This window comes from Passer domesticus, chromosome 3, assembly GCF_036417665.1.
Source record: "Passer domesticus isolate bPasDom1 chromosome 3, bPasDom1.hap1, whole genome shotgun sequence".
NCBI classification, from domain to species: Eukaryota; Metazoa; Chordata; class Aves; order Passeriformes; family Passeridae; genus Passer; species Passer domesticus.
The window spans coordinates 14,622,646-14,646,081 of NC_087476.1; the positions used below are offsets into that span (position 1 = coordinate 14,622,646).

The following is a 23,436-nucleotide window of genomic DNA, read 5'->3' on the forward strand; positions in this document are numbered from 1 at the left end:
AAGGATTTTGTGAAATTCAGAAGACAGAAGGGAAAAAAGGAAAAGAAGACAAGAAAAAATGGAAAACACAAAAATGCCTCCATCAGGTATTTTCTTCTTGGCTTTTCTGAATGGAGGATGAAGAATTTATTGGGAGCAGGCATGTCTCCATTGCCTGGTAACAGTGCCTGTAATATAGAGTAAATGATTGCCTGTTTGTGCTGTGGTCTGTGGTTCTGATGATGAACTTCCTGAGGGACTGTAAAGATAAAAATCACAGCTTGGTACTTGGTGAAGATTTAAAGAGCTGTAACTCCTAAATGGTACTGCTGAGGGATAAACAGGCTTTTGCCTCCTGCCCCTGAGCACCATGGCAGGGTCACGAGAAGCTGAACCTGAACAAAACTCATGCCTGTCTCTTCAGGCCTTCACTATATGCAGCTCCATTTGCGACTTCTAAATTATTTCTAATTCTGTAAAAGTGATGAGATCCCCAAGCTCACTTGATCCCATTTCCTTAAAATATTCCCCACCTCAATTATGCAATTTCAAGTGAAGTAGAAGACAGTTCTGTATTTTCTGAACCACTTTGCCATGCGGGCTTTTCAATGATGTCCCCAGCTTGTGTGCATTAAAAACAGAGGGGATATTCTGAGGTGTCAACACGATGGTCCCTTGTTGTGCACACCCTGTTATGGCACCCTTGGCCTCATGGCTCCCTGGGTGATGTCTGTGGGAAATGCTCAGCTGATGACAGCCCAGCACTTATCTGCTCATTTACTTGGAACAGAAGCTCTTTGGGAAGATGCAGTAGAAGTGTCAGATTTATGCTGCTTTTTAGGAAGCTTTTCTTACCTCCCAGTGATAGGGGACTTTAAATTCAAAAGAGTTTTAACCTTTGCCATGACTGGTAAGAGCTTGATAAGTTTTTTTTTATGCAGATATCTAAAAGCCCATAGCAAGAAACAAATATGTATCACTGCTTCCAAAAATCTCAGAGTTTAAGACAGCTCTGGTTCTTGGAGATACGTTTGTGCTTTCTGTCTGTTTGGATTGGGTTTTTCTTATCTGCTCCATTTTTCAGAGTGTTTTACATTTGCAGCCTAGACCTCAGAAGGTTTTGTTTAGCTGGTTTTGGACCTGCTGAAGCTCAACTTGGGCTGACCAGTCCTTAGACTGTGGTCTTGACAAGGTGCAGACTCCTACTCCAGGTGAGACTGATTTGTCACAGACCCCTTCAAAGAGTAGAAGAGTCAGAAGCAGAGAGGTTGACACTGTTTGCATTTATGGCAGCATGAGATAAATAAGTGTTATTAAAGCATTACTCATCATGCACATTGTTATGGTGCAAAGGCAGTGGAGGTGACAGGAGCTGGGGGTGAAGCAGCTGACAGCCACTCATGACCCTCACAGCCTTTCATCCCCGTGGACCAAGCTGAACTTTCAGATCTATATTGAGACAGGGCAGGCTCTCTGAGACATGATCTCTAGATACAGAATGATCGCTGACCTCCCACAACCTGCCCTAAATAAAATGCAAAAGGACTTGGCCTGCAGTCAGCTCCCCAAGAGTGAACCACATGGAAGGGTCTGGGTTCAACTTACTGTTTGTTTTTCAGTAGGTGAGAAGGCAGCACACGTGCTTGATGCTGGAGGAAAGCAGATCTGCAGTGAAGCTGAGACTTATTTACCCTTGCAAAAATAGATCCTCCACTCTGAAGGGTCAGCCCTCCAAAATGGGAGCAAGGAGCTGCAATGAGGCAGCACTTGCTCCCCCGGCGGCTGCTGCCAACCTGCCGGGCATGGCAGGGCAAGGTCACTGTGGGGAAAAGATGCTCCTGCCCCTGAAAGTCTGGAGTCTGCTCAGGAGATGGGTGCAGAACGGCCACCAAAATAAAACAGAAGGAGGGCCAACACCGTGACCCCTGTTCATAGGGCAATAGTTGATCCCTGTGCCCAAAGTGTTACAGATCAGCCACAGGGGAGGAACTTGGGCAGTATAGGAAGCTTGTATTTGATGCAGGAATTTGCAGAGTTCTCCTTGATGTCTGCTGTGTTTTAATAGGCCCAGTTTTAACCACCATCCTCACATGTTGTATCACGTTCTCTTGGTGATGCTTAATTTATTTGTTATTTTTTATTTATTCCTCCTCTGGAAAGGACGTAAGTGTACAATCTTATCACTAACCCTAGGGAAAGCAGAGGTCTCTATGACATATTTGTTTGGTCCTCTTGCAACATAATTATAAATCAGAGGAAATTTGAAGTCTAAATGCTTACAAAAACAATTTTTGCTTCTGGAAGCATGTAAATTTTTAATCACGTGCTGCATTTCAAAGCCTGGGGCCCATATTTTTTTATTTGCATACCTAGGGAATCTTTTTATCAAGGAGCTCTCTGTGATGAGCCTTTAATATTCTCAAATATATGTATTCTGCCATCATCTCCAAGGAACAAAATTTTCTCTGTACTCTACAACATAGTGATAGGCAGAACCACTTCAGTAAATCTATAGAGGTTCTTCTTTTCTGATGTCCTCAACAGAAGCCCAGAGTCAGCAGCTCCTAAAGGCCAATAGCAACAGTTTCAAATGATATTTAGCACATCTATTTCTATCAGAAATCTGATATTCTTTATCTTTACTCTTTAAGTTTTGTAATGAAACTTACACTGCAAAACAGATTGTTCAAAGGAGCAGTGGGATCCATGATTTTCCTTGGCAATTTAAGAGATTTATATGTGAAGGAAATTTCTAGAAGGAAATTAAAGCTAAAGTGCACATCATACAAATACAATAGTTAAAGTGCTGTGTAGGATATCTTAATTTTTAATACAGGTGAAAACCAGGAGTTTAATGATATTTGAAGTTGAAAGGAAAAAAATAAAATCCCTGACTTCTTTCTTCCTTCTCAGTTTGATTTATATTGAACATAGTCTTGATGTTCCTTAGTGCTCCAACCATCACTGAACTAATCAGTCCCATCTCTCCCATCCAGCCTCCATTCTGCTCAGTCTGTAGGGAATTTTCTGTGGAAATGTAAAGTTGCCACCTGTGTTTAATTTAGAAATCAACACCTGTAAACTATCTTCCTATCTATCAAAACCAAATATCTACCAGCACACAAATACCAGGAAACCTGTGTCCTGATAGTGAGAACAACTGGTGCTCATTTTCACCTTCCCTACATGCGCCTCCAAATATGAGACCACTTTAAATGAATGTTTCTATCATTAGCTAAACCAATTTATTCTAAGCATTCTACCTTCAAAAAGCAAGTCTCAGGTAATGTCTTGGATACCTGCAGGACATATCAGTTCTGGACATATTACACACATTCATGCTGACCACATTTAGAAACCATTTCAAACATTGTCATTCCCTGAAAAATCATAGATGTGTGTGTCTATAAAAAGATATGAAAACCATATATGAAACCATAAATATTAATTTCAAAGCACATAATTGTTTTCTAACCACTTTAATGCTTTTTAAAAAGTAATTGAAAGCCTTGGTTATACCCCTTCCTGCCTTTTCCTGAAACTTAGTGAATTGCCAGGCAATTCAGTAGAGCTGTTCCTATTTCTACCCAAAGTCTCTTCAGAGGGAATTCATCCTCTGTCTTTCTGCCAGAAACCTGTACTGAACCACATCCTCTCCAGCAGTATTAGGCATCAGCCCAGACCTTAAAACACAGGACTGTGCAGCCACTATTAGTGGGGCATCAGTGCAGATTGTATTTCATTAAGGCAACTTCAGTCTTACTGAGAAAAAATGTTGTATTTCACTGGCTCTTTTTTTAATGCAGACCTCCAGAGCAAACGTTAACACTGTGCTTTATATCCCTTTCCCTCCATTATACCTAAAAGCTACCTTTCAACCGTGCAGCTTTGCACAGCCAGTGAGACAGCAAAGCAGACAGTACAGAATCACTCAGGTTTTCTTGTAGAACCTGACATACAGAAGCAAAAGTTTTTCCCCCAAAGTCCACAGGCTGAACTAGAAGAGATGACCAAACCATTGATGAAATACAGACTTTAACAGGAGACTAAAAGCGCTGCTGATACTCATTGCTACTGAGGGTCACACAGCACAGGTTGTTACTTTTTTCTAAAGCTTTAAGAGGTATTTATGCCACCTTAGGGCAGAGTCTCTTACCCAAGACCAAGGGGAGCCAGTGGGGGTCTCTGGATGATCTTCCTCCTCAGACGACATCCTGAGCTGGTAGTTTTTCCCTGTTCTTCACATACACTGCTAAAGCCACTGTTGGTTTCTGCCATATACAAAAAACTGCCTTCAGATTTTAGCTGTAGACAACAAAGCTCCAGAGAATATAATTTCTCAGTGATCATGTTCTTGCTAATTTTACCTGCCGAAGTTCTTGGAAGCACAGTCAGAGCAAGAAACCTGAGCTCAGTAAACCAGAGCACACTTTCCTTGCAACTGACTCCTCAAGTACTCTGGTTCAGTCTAAAGGTTCAGTGAAAAATTAGAGCCTGAAAAGCACAAATTCACTTCCAGTCAGTATCCTAACTTTCATATAAAATTTTATGGTCAGACAGTTTACTGAGTTATAAGTTCCAGAAACAGAATACAAGGAATTTTTACTGCCAGCGTTTTATTACTATAATTGATCATATTTTGTATGGATTTTAATCGTTTTTTTTTTTCAGGAGAGGTTCTTAATGCCAAAATCTAATTCTTCCTGTCTGCACAGCTGCACAACTCCACAACTGTAACTTTGTGAGTGAGAAGGCAGCACAGCTTTCCTGTTCCTCTGTGTAATAATATTTGAAAGAGGATAATTTTCGTTTCCATTTGTTCCTTTTGGTTTTCTGTTTGTGACTAGTTTAATACCAGTATGTAGAATCCACACAGATACATAAAGATCACACACTATTATTTATCAGATAAACTTGTCCTGAATCTTTTGAGACTTCTGGCTCTGTCTGAGAGGACAGCTAGGTCCAGCATCTTGAAATCACTTCTGGCAGCTGGCAGAAATAGAGCCTTGCCACCAAGATACAGCCTGAGGTTTTGTGTTCAAACTGAACACTAAATCACAGCTATGATACACTTTCACGTTCTCAGCCTGTGGCTTGAATTTTGTTATTTATCATCCCTCTGCTTATAAGACATCTGGCTGCAGTAGCTGGTGAAATAAAGTTGCTATCAAAACCCCTGAACCCTTCTGTTACAGGTCTGGCTTCGGGCAAAGGCTTCTAAATCTTTCCACTCTTATGTAATGAAATGGGCTATTTATAGCACCCCACTGCAGGAGAGTCCTAGCATTAATGGTGAGCTGATAAAAGTTATCAAATGAACAAATATGCACAGATATGCTCCATACTTAACCCTAGGCTATATGCAGATTCAATGAGTAGGAAATTAATCAGTCAATGGAAAAACACTGGAAATAAGGCATAGAGAAATAGCCTGTTGCCTGCATGTGGTCTCTCACCACTTTGAGTGTCACTAAGTAGGCAGCAGATAGAAAGGACTAAAAAGTGACAGCCCTCTGTGCAGCCTACCAGGCCATGGCTGGACAGTGTGTTGTTTTCAACAGCAACATCAGCATCAGCTGTGCTTGCCTCTGTCACCCTCCTGATACCAAAATACAACATGCAAATGTTTAAAGCCTGAGATACTTTCCTAAAACAATGTATTCTGAGGTCTCAAGAATAGCTGTGGTATTCCAGCTGAGAGTTAAGTTCATTGCTGTATGGAGTTGCCTTTAAGCTTTGGGAGTATTGGGAAAGAGTGTTATTTCTGTGTATCAACCAAAACTAACCCAGCTGCCAAACTGCTCTGAATGCCTGGCATGGCAAGGGAAGTGCCAGCTTGTGTCACAGGACAAGCATTAGATGCAGGCACCCCAGTCTCAGCTCACTCCAGTTGCTCACTGGGCCCATGGGGTTCTGCTGGGCTCCCTCAGCATCCCTCCAGCACTGTCACACAGCCTCCTGCTGCTGGCTCTGACCTGCTTCTGCTCCTGAAACCCTGGCACTGCCCCACTGCAGCCAGTCCCTGATAGACTGACTTTCCACCTGATGGGTTTCTTAGGATGACAGGACACTGATGTGAAAGGCATCTGGAAGAGATCTAATAATCAGAAAAAATTATGCTTACTTAGACTCTTTCACACTTCTCATTAGAAACTCTGAATCTGAAGTGGCCCACTAGCCAAGTCACCCTCAAGTTGTAGAGGAACTCTTCCAAGAGAAAATAGCACAGCACTTGAGTTACCAAGATGCTCAAGTTACTCATTTCTGTTGTACACTGAATGTTAAGACTGTAAGCACAGAAACCCATTTATTAGCTATCTGACAAATCACATTTTCTTTCTGGAACAATTTTGGGGAAAGAAATTCAATACAATTCTTCTCATTTCAGATAAACAGGGAAATGCCACGCCTAATGAATTTCAATGGCATTCCTGCCCCTACTGAAAGGTCTATTCACCAAATTTAAAAGATAGGAACCACTGTTTGTTGGAGTAATTTTCCACTGTTCCACCCATTTCTTCTGATAAATTTTCTTTCAAGTTGTGATGGGTAACTATAACAATCTATCAGAAATAGCATTTAAATAATTGTAATATGCTGTGTAATGTTTATTTATCAAATTCTTCAAGAAGTGGGCGTGCATCTTTTCCAGTACACTGTATTCCTGAAGCCTTTGTAATTTTCTGTACCATTCGATTTCAGGAACTTCCTGCTTTCCCCAGGAAGCACTAACAAGTGTGGGCATTTCCTCCTGGAAACATAGATGTATCCAGTGATTGCTGTTCCAAGATCAATGCATGTGGTATCCATATCCAAGGGTGACCATCACCAAACACTTCTCATCAATACACCCATAAGTGGAATAATGGCTAGATGTAAAAGGACCTTTCTCTGTAATTTGCATAAATGATGATGATGTTTCCCAGACTTTCCCCAAGGTTCTCATCCCCACTATCTGCTCCCCATCGCACCTTCTTGCTGTCACACCCACACAGCCAGGCCACAGTTTCTTTGCCTTCTTCCCCAACCACTCCAGCAGCTGCTTTTTCCTCACTCCCTTCCCATTTTTGCACTCTCAGGACTTAACAGCTTTGTTGCTACTTCCCCAGTTGGTGTTTTCAACCAAATACAAATGTGGAATGGTAGCTGACACAAAATTCACAGAAAATGTTCTCAGACTCACAGTTCATGTAGGCTTCACATCAGTTTTTAGACTTCTCATCAGCCCACAGCCTCTGTGACATCCTCTAACAACAAGTTTCACTGGATAATTATGCACTACAAACAGAAGTTTTGATGCCAGTTTTAAACAGTGTCCTGTGATTTCACTACATGACACAGGTTAAAGAGGAGCAAGTTGCTTTTTATAAACAGCATTTGCAAGTGCTGTATCATAAGAAGGAAAAAAAAAATTGTAATCACTCCAGAATATTTAAAAATAGAAATATTAGCTCATGGTAGCCTCTATGTGAACTTTCTTTTGCTGAACTAATAACAGTCATCTTATTTTTTAATAGAATAATTTTTCAACAGAATAATTTTTCAACTTAAAGAGTAATTTAAATACAATCACAACTCTACTGTACTGGAACAGCATCACTCTCCTAAAATACTTGCTTTTCACTTTACAGTAGCTTCCATGGACAAATTTTATGGAGCTTCTCTCTCTCTATTTTCTTTCTGTAAAGGCTTTTGTCTCATAAACACCTATGGAAATTCATAGCATCATGTACAAGGAGAAAGCTATATTGAGAAAGCAAAAAGAAAAACTACCTAACAGAAATACTGAGTCATAGCTCTCCCTTTTTGCATCTCCTGCAGAGGTAAAGTTCAAGATGCTACAAATTCAGACTAAATATGATTCTAGTGGGGAACTTAAGAAGGGTACACAGGGCTGCCTGCCTGCCCCACCACAGGTGCCATCTTGTCTGGGAGAGAACTTTGAGGTTAATAAATAAACAGTATTTACAAGAATAATTTAAGGTCTAGTAGAGAAAAATCACACCATGAACATAAAAGAAAAGGTTTTATGTGTTTGCAAAAGCCCATTTATGAAAGTGTATCTTATGATGCAGAACCAGCCCTGTGATTACTGCAATAACCTCTGAGCCAATATCTGTTCTCCTAGCTGTTAATTATTCTGATAGGTGGCAATAAGTAAAAACCCACTTTCCTGTCAGTCCTGTTGTCTCTAAGTATAAAGAATACTGTTTAATTATTGTTAATTATGCCAGTCATAATTTTCCAGAGCACAACAGCTCACACTGACAGAATAATACTCCTATATATATATATATATAAAATACTTCATAATACTTCAGCATTTAAGTGCATAATCAATACATTGGTCATGTAACAAGTGTGGAGGCATTTCCTTCAGCTTATATTCCTATGTAAATCTAAATCAAAAATTTCCGTTTCCTTGAGCATTTTAATCAAAACCATGTTTATGTATGAAGCTGCTTTATGAGGTCTTTCTTAAAATCATGGAAGTTGATTCCCAATGCCTTTTTCTCACAGCACAGGAGTCTGACTGTTATATTTAACACCCCACTACTTCCTAGCCAAATAATATGTCAGCAGGGGACAATGTCAGCATTTGGACTACTGCCTCAGAACTGCCAGAGTTGTGTCCTCCACAATCATCAGTGGTTATTTTGGGAGCTGTCAAAACAGGACTGGAAATGTTATAAAAGCATTTGCAAATGCTACCAGAACCACTGAGTATTTATTCAGGTGTAGACTGGAGCAAGGATAAGGCACAGAAGAGAGTCACCAGGCAGAGGATCTTTGGGACTAATTTTACTTTTCAATGAAGAGCTGTACCTTTAAGGAAGTAGGACAAAGGGAAGATTATGGATTTTTTTCGCACCAGTATATCCACAATATTTCAGTGGCAGCTGATGAATTATTAAGACTGGTTGCTGAGAGGATGATGTGGGAGAGGAGGACTGTGGCAGGAGGGTGGGAAGGCAGCATGGCAGCTGGCTGTGGTGTGTGTGGTGTGGTGAGAGGCTGTGCCATGGGGCTGTGGGTGCCCAGCAGGGTGCAGGGCTGTGCTCTCCGGGCAAGCCATGCATGGCAGAGGGATGCAAGCGGAGGCTGGGCTTTATGGTAATTGTAGTGCTTTACCACCCTGAGACTCAGCTCTGGCACAGTCATTTCTGGCACAAGCATTGTGGTTGTGGCTGGGGGATGGACCCCAGGAATGAAGGGATGGCTCACTATCCTCACTCACCCTCACAGCCAGACCAGAGCAGCAGCCCATGGCAGATAGCTGGGTCCTGTTGAGCTGGGTGCTCGTGACACCTACATGAATTCCAACTTCCATGGAAACCCAGATTCTTCCACACTGGACATAGTCCCTGCCCAGGGTCCTTGTGCCCCTGCAAACACTTCCTACTGCAGCCAGGAGCTCTACTTGCCCCCCAACTTCTTCTATGCTGCTGGATCAATTCATAGCCCCCATTTCACTTGCTCCTCAATTTCTACCCTGCAGAGCTGTCCCTTGACCCATCCTCTGGGTTTGTTGTACCTTCCTTTTTGTGTGAGTGATACCTTCCACCACAGAGTGACACAGATACAGCCTTTGAAAAGCAACCCCCTCACAAGCAATGTTCAGCAACTGCTTTTAGATGCAGAGTGGGAGCTGAGATCTGTACATTCCCTGTCACCACAACAGGAGGCACTTGCCAGGGAGGGATGAAATCCCTAACATCCTCCAGTGATTAGATACCAGATTTTAGTGCTTAAGTGCTTGTGAAGAGCTCTTTAACAGAGAAGAGAGGATGGTAAGAAGGAAAATAATGTCACCTTTCCAATAACCTTCTCTATATTTGGAATCTGTCTTTTACAGAAGCTGAATCATAAACTACTTCTCTCTCTGACAGACAATTCAGAAAATGCTAATAATACTATCTGCAGGTGATAATAGTGGATGACTAAATCAGAAAGCATGGAAGGTGCTAGAGAAGGAGGCAGAGGCTATAAAAAGTTTGTTTGCTATCACATTGTCAAGTGAATCCACAGAATGCAGAGTCCTGCTTTCTTGCCACATCCAAAGCCAGAAAGGAAATGCTTAAAAGATTTGTGTGCATAACGGGCATGGGCCAAGCTTTCTCACAAAGGTCACTGGGACTGAAAGCCAGTGATTCCTTCTCACAAAAGAAAGACAAGAGAAGTGTGGATCTGGGACCTGGGTTCCCAGCCCTACACATGCACAAACAGTAAAGAACCATAGCACCAAGGGTTTCAGCACAGGATGCCAGTCCCACCCAAACAGCTTTAATTTATCATTATTATTTATGTGTATTACTTTATCATCTCAGAGTCCCAGCTGGACACAAAACCTACATTGCCCTCTCCATGAAAGCTTACACTTTAGTGGGGCTTAGCTTGTAAACTAACTTCAGGGATGAAGAAACTTCTGGATGGAGCTCTGGAGGCTGTCTCTCCCTGAGTCAACCACCATCATTTTTTGGCCTCCTGTGAACAAAATGCTGTGTTTTCCTACCATGTGGGTGCATAGACACTCCCACAGCATGACAGGAATTACCTGCATTTTGGTCAGAGTAAGGACATATCTGGTTCATTACAGGATGTGCTCTCCAAGACAATGGGCTGTGCATGCAACTTTCATCACACACAATTGCTCATAAATGTAGCCCATGATGGAGAAAGATTGCACTTGGTCACACAACAGACACAGGTCTGCTGAGGCCAGGCCCTGGGACTCCTATCCTGTACACAGGATACAGTGTGTAGGTAATTCATAAAGAAAAAGGTTAACATGAAACAGCACTCAGGAGTATGATGGCTTCAAGTAACTATCAGCTGTATTTTGTCAAAGTTTTGGAAACTTTATGCCAAAAGAGAATGTTAAGAAAGGACATGATTTATTTGTTATTTATTTTTTAATTATTTTGTACTTTATGGCTTTTTTAGTTTCTTGGAGAAAATGGATGTCTAAAGACTGACAAAGTGAATATCAGACCCAAAACACAGAAAAAGGTTAATGGACACTTGGTGTAAGTTGTTTAAACATTTGGTTACAGGAAAGGAAATTTCAACTCACTGTCTTTCAATCTGAGTTCTTGCAAAAGCCCTTATACTTTTGAGGCTGTGTTATGTTGTAGGCCATTAAGAAGTAACAGTATTTTCTCTTGATCAGTTCAGGTCATTCCTTAATTATATTAAGTCCTTTCAGCCAGTGCTTTTCCTCTGTTTTTTTCCACTGCAAAAGTGTGTGTACTTATTGGTCCAGTACATCACCAAGACAGATGTCCATGCAGCATGAACTTTATTTATAAAGACATAAATGTCACACTTCCTTAAAAAAAGTTTAAATTAACTAATCAACTGGTGACAACTGAACAGTAATACTATTTACATAGGCCAATGCTGACCTTCCTTCACAAAACTTAAAGTGAATTCTCACTCTGAAACACAAACAATGAAATACAGAAGCACACTGATTGCCAGCAGTTTCCTTGTAGATAGCAATCCACATCTCTTACAGAATTCACAACTTACAGAACTTACATTTCCTCTGTAAATTAACCTAAATTAGCTCTTTGGCATAGTCATACGGATGCCTGCGTTTCAAGGCCAGACTGCAACAGACTCAGCCACCCAATGGCAATTCATCTGTATAAAGCCAATGATCCCCTCACTGGTGTATCCAGCCAGAAAGGCCTGCCCAAATGTTAGATATCCTCTGACAATGTCTGTACTCATCCTTCCTACACCTTGACTGAGTGACATTAACACTGATTGCATAAAGACAAACGGGAAGCTTGCAGCTTCCACCGCATTCCCAAACACCAAGACAAAGACAGTGACCACTGATATTACATTTAGAGCGTACGAAATATCACAATGCCCGGTGCTGTTCAAAAGCATGGTTTTAGATTTTCACCTGAATTTCTCAGCATTGTAATCTCCATTTTCTCACTCCTTTGAAGCACCTTGGCAAGAAAATATCCCCAGAAAGTTTATTGGGAGTGTTTTAGAACCATTTCATAGGCTTTCCTGAGTGCACTTGCCTCAGCTTGAAGTCTACAGCCAGTCTACAGTTTAGTCACAAAGCATCACTTTTCTAGAAATAAATCACTTGCAGGTCAGTCCCACCATTTGATCTCTTCAGTTACTCAAGTTAATGTCCGTTTCAGGTTTAAATGTTCAGATCTCATTTTACCATCTACCTTGTTAACTCTCTTCCTTATGCTAATAAAACCAGACATATAATTAGTCTTCTACTCCAACAGTCTTGCATGGTAAAACTATCCAGTGTGGCACTTATTTCAAAAATTAAAGCTTCAGCTGAGTTCCTACTGTTAAAGAAATATACTTTACAAATCTTTATGTAAAAAGCCTGCCTGGATCAATCAGAAGCAGTATACCACAGAACTGTACCAACTCCTGTTGCCCTATGCCAACTGTTTGATAAATAAGACTTGTAAACCAGAACCTGCTCCTAAATTTACATTTCCTATTTCTGGAATGTGCAAAAAGTTTCCTAACCCTTTTCTTTATGAACTTGCATATGGTCTTCTTTGTTACAGAAGAAGTGCACTCATTGAACTCTCTTCTGCTATGAAATGCTGTCCACCACATTAAGTCTTTGTGTCTCTGTCAGGAATTAGGCATGACTTCCATCAGAACATTAAATTAGAAAAGTCACTTCAATGTTTGCAAATAAGATCTTAAGCTGTCTGATTAGATATCATTCTAATAAACAACAGAAAACAGTCCTGTTTCTGTTCAGAAAGCAGAGCTTCTCAAAAGTAATTTCGTGATATGATGGCAATTAGTGTCTTGTGTCATTCAGGAAATTTTCAATTTTCAATTTTCAATTAAATTTAATTGAAAATTTTCAATTTTCAATTAAATGTGTCGTCCAGTCAGGAAGAAGAGTGGTCTGTCCTCTTTGGCATTGGCAGTCTGGAATTCGTCCCGCAGGCGGAACTGCCATTCATCCTCCAGCTCCAAGCGGACAACGGTCTGGCGGAGAGAATTACGATCCTGGCAAATCACACACAGGGTGGCACCTGGGCAAACAGTTCAAAGAAACTCACATGAGTATCCCCTTTGTTCTCAGACCACCCACCTCCCACCACCCTGCGTGGAGAACTCCACTCCTTTCACATCGGGAGTTACAAATGGGCTTGGGAGAAAATTAAGGCGCTCAGGTAGGACTTGAGAGCTATGTTCAGCTACCTATTTGTCAGGATCTTCTTGTGTAACTTGAGATACATCATCATCATCTAGTAAACAGGACTAGAAGCACTTTCCATGATCCTTAGGGTAGGAAAAGTAAAACTGGCAGGTCTAAGGAGGTCGTGATGGGTCCTGACAGTAAACCAGTTAAAAGCCCTACATCCATTCCTGTTGTAGCCCTCCTGATCCTTACCTTTGTTGAGTGAAACTTTCACTCAGCAAAACCCACACATCAATCACTGTGATGGCTGACTAAGCTCTTTGTGCTTTGCTGCCCAGAAATGGTCTAAACATGTCTTTAATCACAAATTTTAGTGGCTTTTGGATTGGTAAACTCATCTGCTGGCAAGAAAGAATCTGGTCTATGTGGCTACAGACACAAGCAAACCCAGAATGCCAAACTAAAAAAATCATACTTCAGTAACCAATGCCAACTGTCTTGTCTGGCATGCTGATAACCCCTTTAACTTGTGTGCATGGCTTCATGACTTCTGAGAAAAGGCCTCCTTTAAGAGAAAATAATTACCTCACCAGCATACAGTAATCTAAATGAGAAATGGTGAGGTAAGTGGTAATGCCCAAGACAAAAAATATCCCGTGAATATAAAAATAAACAAGACAGACAGTCACAGTTTAATTCTTATATGATGGGTTAGAAAATCAAGCAGACTGCCTGGGGAGATGGAGAAATCCCAAAGCAAACACACTTTGTGCTACATTATATAAAAATTGACTGGTTTTTGCAAAATGAGACTGACTGGGAGCAACGAAGACCACAGCAGTTTATAACAACTCTGCCAGTTTAAAGAGCCACTAACCATGATGCTCTTCTCCCAGTGACAGTCACAGATGAGAGAAACAAAGCCCTAGAGCACCAAATGCCTAAGATAGCAGCAGAAGGATCCAAAGGAAGTTTGCAATGTGACTGTCTGCAACACAAGTGGAAGGTGTCTCCACTGCTGCACACCATCGTAAGTTTTACATGGAGAAACTGGGTATCAGGAATAAATCCTAAATGAGCCAATTTCTATTTCTAAAAATAGAAAATAGATTTTGATAAAGGTTTGTCAATTACCCATCTTCTATCGAAATTTAGAAAAGCTGCAAGAACACGGTAGGTAAATGCTTCATGTATAAATCTTCAATACTCAGTTTTCAAACAGACTAAGGAGTTGTGCACATACTCTAGGCATGATAATATGGAAGAAACATTCCTTCCAATTAGAAATCTGCAGAAGTTATAGCACTGCTATTTACCAGCTTACTACAGTGCAGAGCAAGCCTGATCAAACATCAAAGTTGGGTGCAACATATAAAGACAAATATGAATCCATGCATATGCATATATATGCATATATATTAAATAAATATAATAGACTTAAAACACAGATAAAATAGATTTTCTCCACATTCTCAGAGACCATGTCACCTAATTCTTTGTAATAAAATTATTGCAGCTCACCTTTAAGAAAATGAAACTTCTTCAAAAAGCTAGCCACAACAAAGGAGTCACAGAGGTACAGCAGGAGACCACTGAATGTCAAACCAGAGGAACTGATATTCAGAGAATGAGGCCGAGAACTCACGTAGCAAACTGCAATCTGATTGGGAGAGGATGGAAAAAAATTAACATCTTTAAAGCCTCCATATGATGCTTCCAGTATCTGCACTTGATTCAAATTCAGACTTTCTTTCCAACTCCAAATATTGTGAGTTTTATAATTCCTTCCAAAACATATCACTACTTATTAACAATATACATAAGCACAATTCATAATTATGTATTGTTATTATTCATTATTATTATTATCATGAGGCTTAGATGTGATAGAGTTTGAAAGCTGCAGTAACAATAGCTCCCCACAACCATAATGCTGTGACCTGCCCAGCACTTTTTATTTATATGTGAGTAAATACAATAACTCTATAGTCAGACATGAAAAGGACCCTTAGAAATTCTAAATTTCATTTACATTGCTCAAGGATTACTCAAATTAGTAGAGTTATGCATATACATGAATTTATGAGGTTTCCTCTTGCCGGGTTTGTTTTTATGGCTACTCCTGAAATCCACTAGGAAAGGGAATATTTACAGCACTCTTTCAGGATTTACAAATTCAGATTAAGGGAATCTTCCACCCATGGCTTTGCTTCAAAAGTGTCACTGTACTACTTAGCTGGGATATATCCTTATCTGGCATGGATCAGCATGATTGAGTAGAGGAAGGCTGAACCTCAGCAACTGAGACTCTGTACCAGGATACCTATTCCATATTCTTTCAATCCTACTGTATCAAATTCCAGCTGAGGCAGCAATTCCAGAATGAAATTGAAACTATTTCATGTGGTGAATGTGTCAGAGCTGAAAGGATGCAATAGATGAAGACAGTAACAGTACAATGCCCTCTGGCAAAGCTTGTTTTTCCAAACATGGTGGAAAGAAAAGCCTAAGAACTGAAAAATATTGTGGGAGCAGCATACATGGGAAGGTTATTACACAGCTCTTTGGAAGAGAAGTTCAGTAAACCCAGAACAACTGAATTTTATTTGGTATTCAGTGAAAAGATAAAAACAGTCCCTCTCTCCTGAACCACACCACCCTAGTACAAATTTCTACTGACATATTTGAGTTGAAGTACAACCTTGGCTTTTGATCCAGACTCATCAGAGAGAGCCAACAGCTCCTGAGACTTAATGTCAGCTTCTCCCATTCCCACTGGTTGCCTAGTATTTGATTCTCTGCGTCAGCTTATCAGTCTGAAATCAACTAAAACATCTGTATATTTGAAGTGCTTTCTAAGGGTTATCTAGTATTTATAAAACCCTCTTGTGGAAGAAATTTTCTGTAGGAAGAGCCAAATTATAGCAGATTGAGAAAACACTTCACAGACTATATTAGTATTTAGGACAATTCTGGGATTTCTCTCCATGTACTTTAATTGAAGCCTCTGACAATATCTCTATGGTACTACGAATTTGATTTTAACATTTTAGGAATGTACTTCATTCTTCAAAGGAATACATCAATAACCCACCCAAAACAGAGCCTACGCATTCCCAGAGCGACTTGGGGATTATTTTGTTCAGTACCTGTGGTCCTAAGTTAAGGTAACAGTCCACAGATAGCACTGGATGGCTGTAATTCTTCAGTGAGAGAGGGAAGAAGCGATGGCTGTGATACTGGAGATACTTTTCAAGGAGCAACTGAGCAGGTGCTGCCAAGAAGGTGTGCTTGCTGTCAGGAGCACAAATGTACTGAGCAGGGGAGATTGAAACTGGAGTGTCAGATACCTGTGAGGAAAAAATATTTCTCATACAGATCAATCTTAATTAATCAAGTTGTATTTATGTGAATTCTGGTTTGTATGGAATACATCTCTACCCTACAAATCTAAGTTTTACATAAGAAGAAAAGTTATTCAGCAAAAAAATATCTGCTACCAAAACAGTTTCAGTTTCATAAAATTATATTTGTGCTTATAGCCTTTGAGGTTTCTTCTTTGAACTCAAAGTATTCCTAACTATGAAGTCACATGACGATGACCAATTCTATAGCTGTAGATAAAATCCACATAGTGAATGGTTACTTGGATTGCAAAGAGACACTTCATGTGTTTTTCGAAGTTTTGAAGGAAAAATATTAAGGAAAGTTGTATTTATGACAAGAATATTGTGGATTTCAAAAATAAATAATTTTTAAAAGCCCCAAGTGGCAGACATACCCCATTACTGGCAACAGATGATGCACCAAAATACCTCAGTTCTCCTAGTTAAAAAAGACAAAAAAGAAAAACAGAATTTTAACAACAGTGCCACAGAGGTCTCAGTTCCCACCTTAGACTTTATGTGGAAGGATCGTTGTCCTCCGACTGCAATTTGCTTTTTCATGACATTGAAGTGGTTGAACCGACAGATGAGAAGGCCAGCACTGTGGACACGCAAGTTGAAGTCAACATCATCACATGTAAATCTGGAAAGAGAAAATCATAGCAGGTCAGAGGAACGTTCCTCATCACACACTGACAAATACAAGCACTCAGAGCCTTTGCTCAGCACCATAGAAAGGACAGGTATCAAACATACTGACCCTCCACCTGTGCCTATCAGTCAGGAAAAGGGGCTCCAGCTTTCTAGTAATAAACTGGGTTAGCATCAGTTTGAGAAAACCAGAATGACAGAGGAAAACACTTAGGGAGGGAAAGGATCAAAAGCGTAAAGGAGAAAGGCAGTAAATTGCTAAGGAAAATACACAGGAGTTATAACTTTTTTTTTTTTGCCTTTTACTATAATAATGGAGTCATAAGAAATTGTTACATACATTACCACCCCAAATACAGTCAAGGAAATTAATTCCTTTGACTTCCCAGGAAAAGGATGAGGCCTTACATTTGATTTATCAAATGCACAGAAGTATCTGACTACTCATTTTCCCCTCAGAATATGGATAGCAATTTTTTCAAGGTTCCTGTACAGAACTAATGTAATTTTATCTTAGAAACTAAAACTATTTGAAGACAGGGAGTCTTTATACAAGAGAACTGCTGAGACACAGGAAAAGATTAAGCAGAATGAGGCCAAACATCCCTAAGCTAAATTTGACCCATTTAAAAAATATAAAGGAACAGAATAAAAGGTAAACTCCTGAAGATGCCTAAATTCAAATACTCTGATCTCTGGAAAATTCAGACTCAGTTCTCCATTTTGAATATATTTATTACAAAGGAAACAGGATGATGTGCAGAACCATTGGACTGACATCCAGGGCTTGAATTTAAGCAATCAGTGCAACAGTCAACACCAGTGAGCAACATGGCATTCAGTTACAAGTTTTTAAAGTTTTGTCTTTGATATTAGCAATACCTACATGGTTATTTGATATTCCTGACGGTCCCTGCCTCTGGGTTTTAAAATGTACCACCTTTTTCCTTGCCCAGGCTTGGAATGCCATACAATACTTCACACTCAGCAGTACCCACACAGGATTAACCTGAGCCTCATGTGTTTGAAAGGCAGAGGCAGGAAATGGGTGGTGTGATGTGGCATTCCTGACATTTTAACATTGCTGCTTGTACTCATATCATTTTGCTTTATTGTCATTGTCTCTATTTGCCCTTCATACATAATGCTTCACAAGGTAACACACTTAGGCAGCCTGGGAGCACAGTTCTCTACTAGGAGATGCACAGGGGCAAATTTGTTCTTTTAAGATGCCAGGCTGGTGACAACAGAAATACACAACATCTGTTTATTCACAGAATAATGAACACAGAATGCTTCCCTGCAGTTGTAAGTAAGCTTGAGCCTCAAAAGATATCTTCCTGAGTTAGCAGAGTTCTTCTGAAAAGCACAGTGCCTGATGTTCAGTTACCTAAGTGTAGCTGTGTAGAGACATTTTAATTACCTGGGCTATCCCACCCAGCATCGAGAAAACCACACATTTCATGTCATACCTTCCAGTGTGTATGTATCACTAGAGGTGGGATTCACTTGTCTAAAACTGGTCTTTCAGTGCCTTAGAATAAGAAAGATATCCATGGATATACACACTTCATTCTGTTGTTATAAATGCATGTCCCTCAGAAATGGGGGGAAACCCACAGTTATTTCACACAGATCAGTGAAATTCTGTGAGACTACAAATTTAGCGAATACAGTTCTGTCAGCTGTGGTAATGCTGTGCATGACAAAATTATAATTTAATATATCTAATATAATAACTGAAAAAGTGGAATTTCTGAGACAGCTGAATGCAAGAAAAAAACACCAATGTGAACAAGAATTATTTATTCTTTTCTTCTGATTGCCCTGATGAGCACACATGTGGTATGCTGCAATGTTGTGCTACTCAGGGTAAAAAGCCCAGATATACATATATCAGAATGAGATTTGGTTATGCACCATTCATCCATATATCCCTGTTTCCTTTGGAAGGGAGAGCAGTTAGGCAGACAAGAAAGGAAGTACATTATTTACTAAAGGCTACTTGGAGTAGACCAATACTGCAGAGTCCACTGCTGTCTATGTCTGTCCTGTCACTTTGTTATCACTGTTTTATTTGGAACCATAGAAATTAATGTCTTTTTCCAACTTCTGGCAGCCTGGGAAGGATTTGAATCACCAGTAAGAAAGCAAAAACTGTCTGTATGCCATTCACAACCTCCCTAAAGAAACAAGAGCTTTGGTAAAACTTTCTTTATTTGGTTCATCACCTCTGCTGAGAAGTGCTACCGATTCACTTACCTGTTCTGATTGTACTGCACATTCTGTGTCAGATCCACATTTAGCATAATGAAGTCATGCACATGGCAGCAGGAGAACGGTTCCTTGATCTCAGCACTGTTTGTTTTACTGGACCATTTCCTCATTCCAATTAGGGCATAATGAGTGACATTGGGAGTTGCTTCAATGTGTTGCAAAATTTGCTTCAGGGAAACATTCCTTTCAGTCCATGTATAGTCACTACAATAATTATGAAAATGTGTTAATTTTAAAATATATCGAGAACATTCAGAATCTCTTTCAGCTGAAGAGCAATTTTTAACAGTTGGAAGTTGTTATGATTTTCAGGTAAATAACTTTAGTGTTGTCTTACTTTACTGTATTTTTTTGTCTCTCACTATAGTTAAAATTATCTAGTGCTTATGTGGTGGGGACAGGTATGACAGATCTGAAACTTAGTCTAGATCTCTCAAAATATTCACTCAGTGAATTCACTTTGATTCGCTCAGATATGTAAACTTTTAAAGTTACCTAGATAATATTACAATGAATCTTGGAGAGTTGCTGACTTGTGCCATAACTTAAGCACAAAGTATTAAGATCCTTCTAGCCCACACCTAGAGTCCATAAATCTCAGTTTTCCTTGAGTGTCATTCTCTCTGAAAGTTTTATGTAAATTCTGCATAGTCTGTTCATGGAATAGATAAAAGTATCTAGCACAAACAATATTCTAAAGCAATGAAAACAAAAATGCTAGTTCAGGGATTTGGGGAACTCATAAAGGAGACACGCAGACTGAGACTGACAAGAGCCAAAGGAAATCAGCTGCACAATTTGCACAGAACTGTCATTTAGCTTCCCTAGAAAAATCTGGTGAAAAATAGACATGGTATCAGGGAGTGTTTACAGAGTCTGAAATCTGCAGTCCAAGTAACTCTAGCTTGAGCAGCAACGGCAGGGCACATAAATCCTCAGGGGACAGGAATGAAAAACAGGCACTACACTATGTGCTATGCAAAGACAGATACCTAGGAAAGTACCCTCCTTGGGCAAATTCTCTGCTTGTACAGAGTAGAAGTTGTAGTATAGCAAACATAATTTCAAAATTACATGCAGAGAAAGGTTAAAAGAGATCAGATGAAAAAGCATATATTACACTATTTACCTTTTCCTGTCTCCTGAACAATCAACTTCTACTGCATTCCACATAACACAGGAGTCATCTGAAATGACAATGAAAGGCCAAATATCCTGGGGTTTTATCCCCAGCTCTTCCTGCCGATTCCGTTCCAGCTCCAGGTTATGATAAGACAGCTCTTTAATCAGGAAGTGTGCAGCACCTGAAACCATGGTCATAAACCACCAGATTAAAAATAGAGGCAGAAACTGTTTGCTTTTAACTCAGAATCCTTTTGAAGTGATTATTTCTACATAGACAAGGGTATAAATCACAGCAAAGATTTTAACCCCACCACCCCCCAGAGCCAACTTGTTTTGTAATTTGCCAAGCAAGTGACTTAAAGAACCACATTGGGAAGGATGAAAAATGAGTCCTGACTTCTGTGGTAAAGATTTTCTAGTGTTTTAAAGGATTTAGCAACTACTTTTTTAACAATAATTGTGTTTGTTAGCATCTTTTGGTGCAAAGAGTTAGTGATGCTGACTGACCAGCTGAATGACACTGGAAATTGTCCCTGGTGATCTGCTTTGAATGTTTGTCACTACTGCTGTATATAAGGCGTTCCAGCAGCACAGGCAAAGGGTTGACTATTTCACAGATGTTGTATTAGCAGAACCTTCCTGAGGGATGTACCCAACCAGAGCATCACTGCCCATGCAAATAGTACACAACTTATTTCCACAAGGAAACAGAGTCAGTAATGCCATCTGAGTTTTAACACCCTCAGCTTCTTTCAAAGACAATAGAAGAGTTAAGTATTTCTAGGGTGCAATTAATTGAGCTTGTTCTGCGTGTTCTGGATTAAGAGAAGTGCATCTTCAGCTGTTACACATCGTCTTCAGAGGGAATCCAGATCACCAGATCAGACATCCTAGCTGCAAGCTGTGTGTCTACATTTTACTATCAAATAACAACACCTTAAGGACCCAAGTTGTGCGTCTACAGTTTTTAGAAGCTTTTGTTACACTTACCTACTCCTGCACTGTTGAAAATGCTTGGAAGAACAAGCATGATGTGGTTGGGCCAATACTTCTTATATATGGCCATTTCATACTCCTTGACAACTAAAACGTGCAAATGACTGGCTCCATCCATTGCATGATATAAATTGAAAAGCCCATGTTCATGACGGCCAGTGGTGGGAGTAAAAGTGGGGCTTTTTATGTAGTCTTCACTCTGTAGGTAAAAAGAAGTGTGAGTTTCTGTATTAATTCAGAGAGAAAAAGGAGAAATTCTTCAGGAGAATAAATCAGATCCACTAACACTAGACAAACTGACACATTTTAAACTTCCTTGATAAGAAAATAAACAACTTTTATAAAAATTGGAAAAAAACCCCAAAACTGTATAATTGAGCTTATTTGACCAATGAGAGTGTGGTGGAATAGACAGAACTGCTAACCTTGGCCTGCCAAGTGCAGTGGTACCTTGAGGATAGATCTGGAAGAGGATTTAGGTCCATATGATATAGAACTGCAAGAAACACCTTACTCCAAAACTACAGTACAACTCTTCTGACTGCAGCAAGGGAATAGAAACAGAAGCAAAGGGAGAATAATCCTTAATTGTCCAAGCCTCAGACCAGGTCAGTGGCAGAAGCAAGAAAGAATCCAGAAGGACCCAGTGCACAGTTCCAGCCATGTAGCCAAGCACAAGTTTACTGGGTGAGGGCGATGCCATTCTTACACTGCTGTTGTGTTGCTGTCTAGGTTCTTCTATTTAAAACTTGAACTGGAGGGTGATATTGACTTTTTACTGTTTATTGGAAGCAGCTTATTTCCTCCAGGATAGACGTGGTACTGCTTACTGCTACTCCACAAATTGCTTCAATACTCCAAGCAGTGTGGCCTGAGCAAGGCACAGCTTCACCTTAGATGTGGGCATCAGGAATCTCTGTAAAGGTCAACATCTCTGCACTAGTGTGGCCTCACCTTGAATATTCTGTGCAGTTTTGGGCACCACAATATCAGAAAAATATTAGACTATTAGAGAGTGTCCAAAGGAGGGCAGCAAGGATGGTGAAGAGCAATAAGGGGAACCTGTATGAGGAGTAGCTGAGGTCACTTTTTCTGTTCAGCCTGGAGGAGACTGAGAGGAGACCTCACTGCAGTTACAGCTTCCTCATGAGGGGAAGAGGAGGGGCAGGCACTGATCTCTGCTCTGTGGTGAGCAGGGACAGGACCTGAGTAAATGGCCTGAAGCTGTGTCAGGGGTGGTTTAGGTTGGATACAGAAAATTTTTCTTCCCCCAGAGGGTGGTTGGGCACTGGAACAGCTCCCCAGGGAAGTGGTCACAGCACCAGCCTGGCAGAGCTCAAGAAGTGTTAGGACAATGGTCTCAGCCACAGAGTGTGACTCCAGGGCATGGTGCAGTGCAGGGCCAGCAGCTGGACTCAGTGATCCTTGTGGGTCCCTTCCAACTCAGCATATTCTGTGATTCTGTGGTCAGAGCCTGTCAAATAGATGACCTTTCTACAAGCATGACATGTGATTCTTTATACAGTCTTGAAGCCATGACTAAGATTCTTTGAAAGCGTTATTTTTATATGAAAGTAAATAAGCATTTACACAGAATAAAACAGGATATTCCACTGCTGTTTCTCTACAGAAAAAAATACTTCCTCTTACTTACCGCCATGAGAAATTAAATCATATCTTTGAGTTTCTTTGCAGAAACAATTCTCACTTTAACATCTCAAACCCATAACCAAAGACCTTTTGTCACAGATAAGACTGTTTATACCGAAGGATCAGCCTTGACTATGACCAAAAGATAGAGCTTTTGGCGTCTTGACAATTTTTTTTTCACATATCCCTTTCTGGGAGAAAATGCAAGCT

At 40.2% G+C, this 23,436-nt stretch overlaps 1 protein-coding gene across 9 annotated transcripts in view; it reads right to left on the reverse strand.

Annotated features, from left to right (window-relative positions):
- Positions 1-11,264: 11,264 nt before the first annotated feature.
- The window catches only part of GREB1 (growth regulating estrogen receptor binding 1), an 86,872-nt gene continuing 74,700 nt past the window's right edge, over positions 11,265-23,436 (reverse strand). For all 9 annotated transcript variants that reach the window (XM_064411928.1, XM_064411931.1, XM_064411930.1 and 6 more), the window contains 7 exons: positions 21,571-21,775; positions 20,585-20,759; positions 19,441-19,659; positions 17,035-17,170; positions 16,291-16,491; positions 14,663-14,801; positions 11,265-13,031 (listed from right to left, as the gene is read on the reverse strand). In XM_064411928.1, the coding sequence (XP_064267998.1) occupies positions 12,868-13,031; positions 14,663-14,801; positions 16,291-16,491; positions 17,035-17,170; positions 19,441-19,659; positions 20,585-20,759; positions 21,571-21,775 (1,239 nt within the window). In that variant the 3' untranslated portion in view covers positions 11,265-12,867. The remainder of the gene's footprint in view (positions 13,032-14,662; positions 14,802-16,290; positions 16,492-17,034; positions 17,171-19,440; positions 19,660-20,584; positions 20,760-21,570; positions 21,776-23,436) is intronic.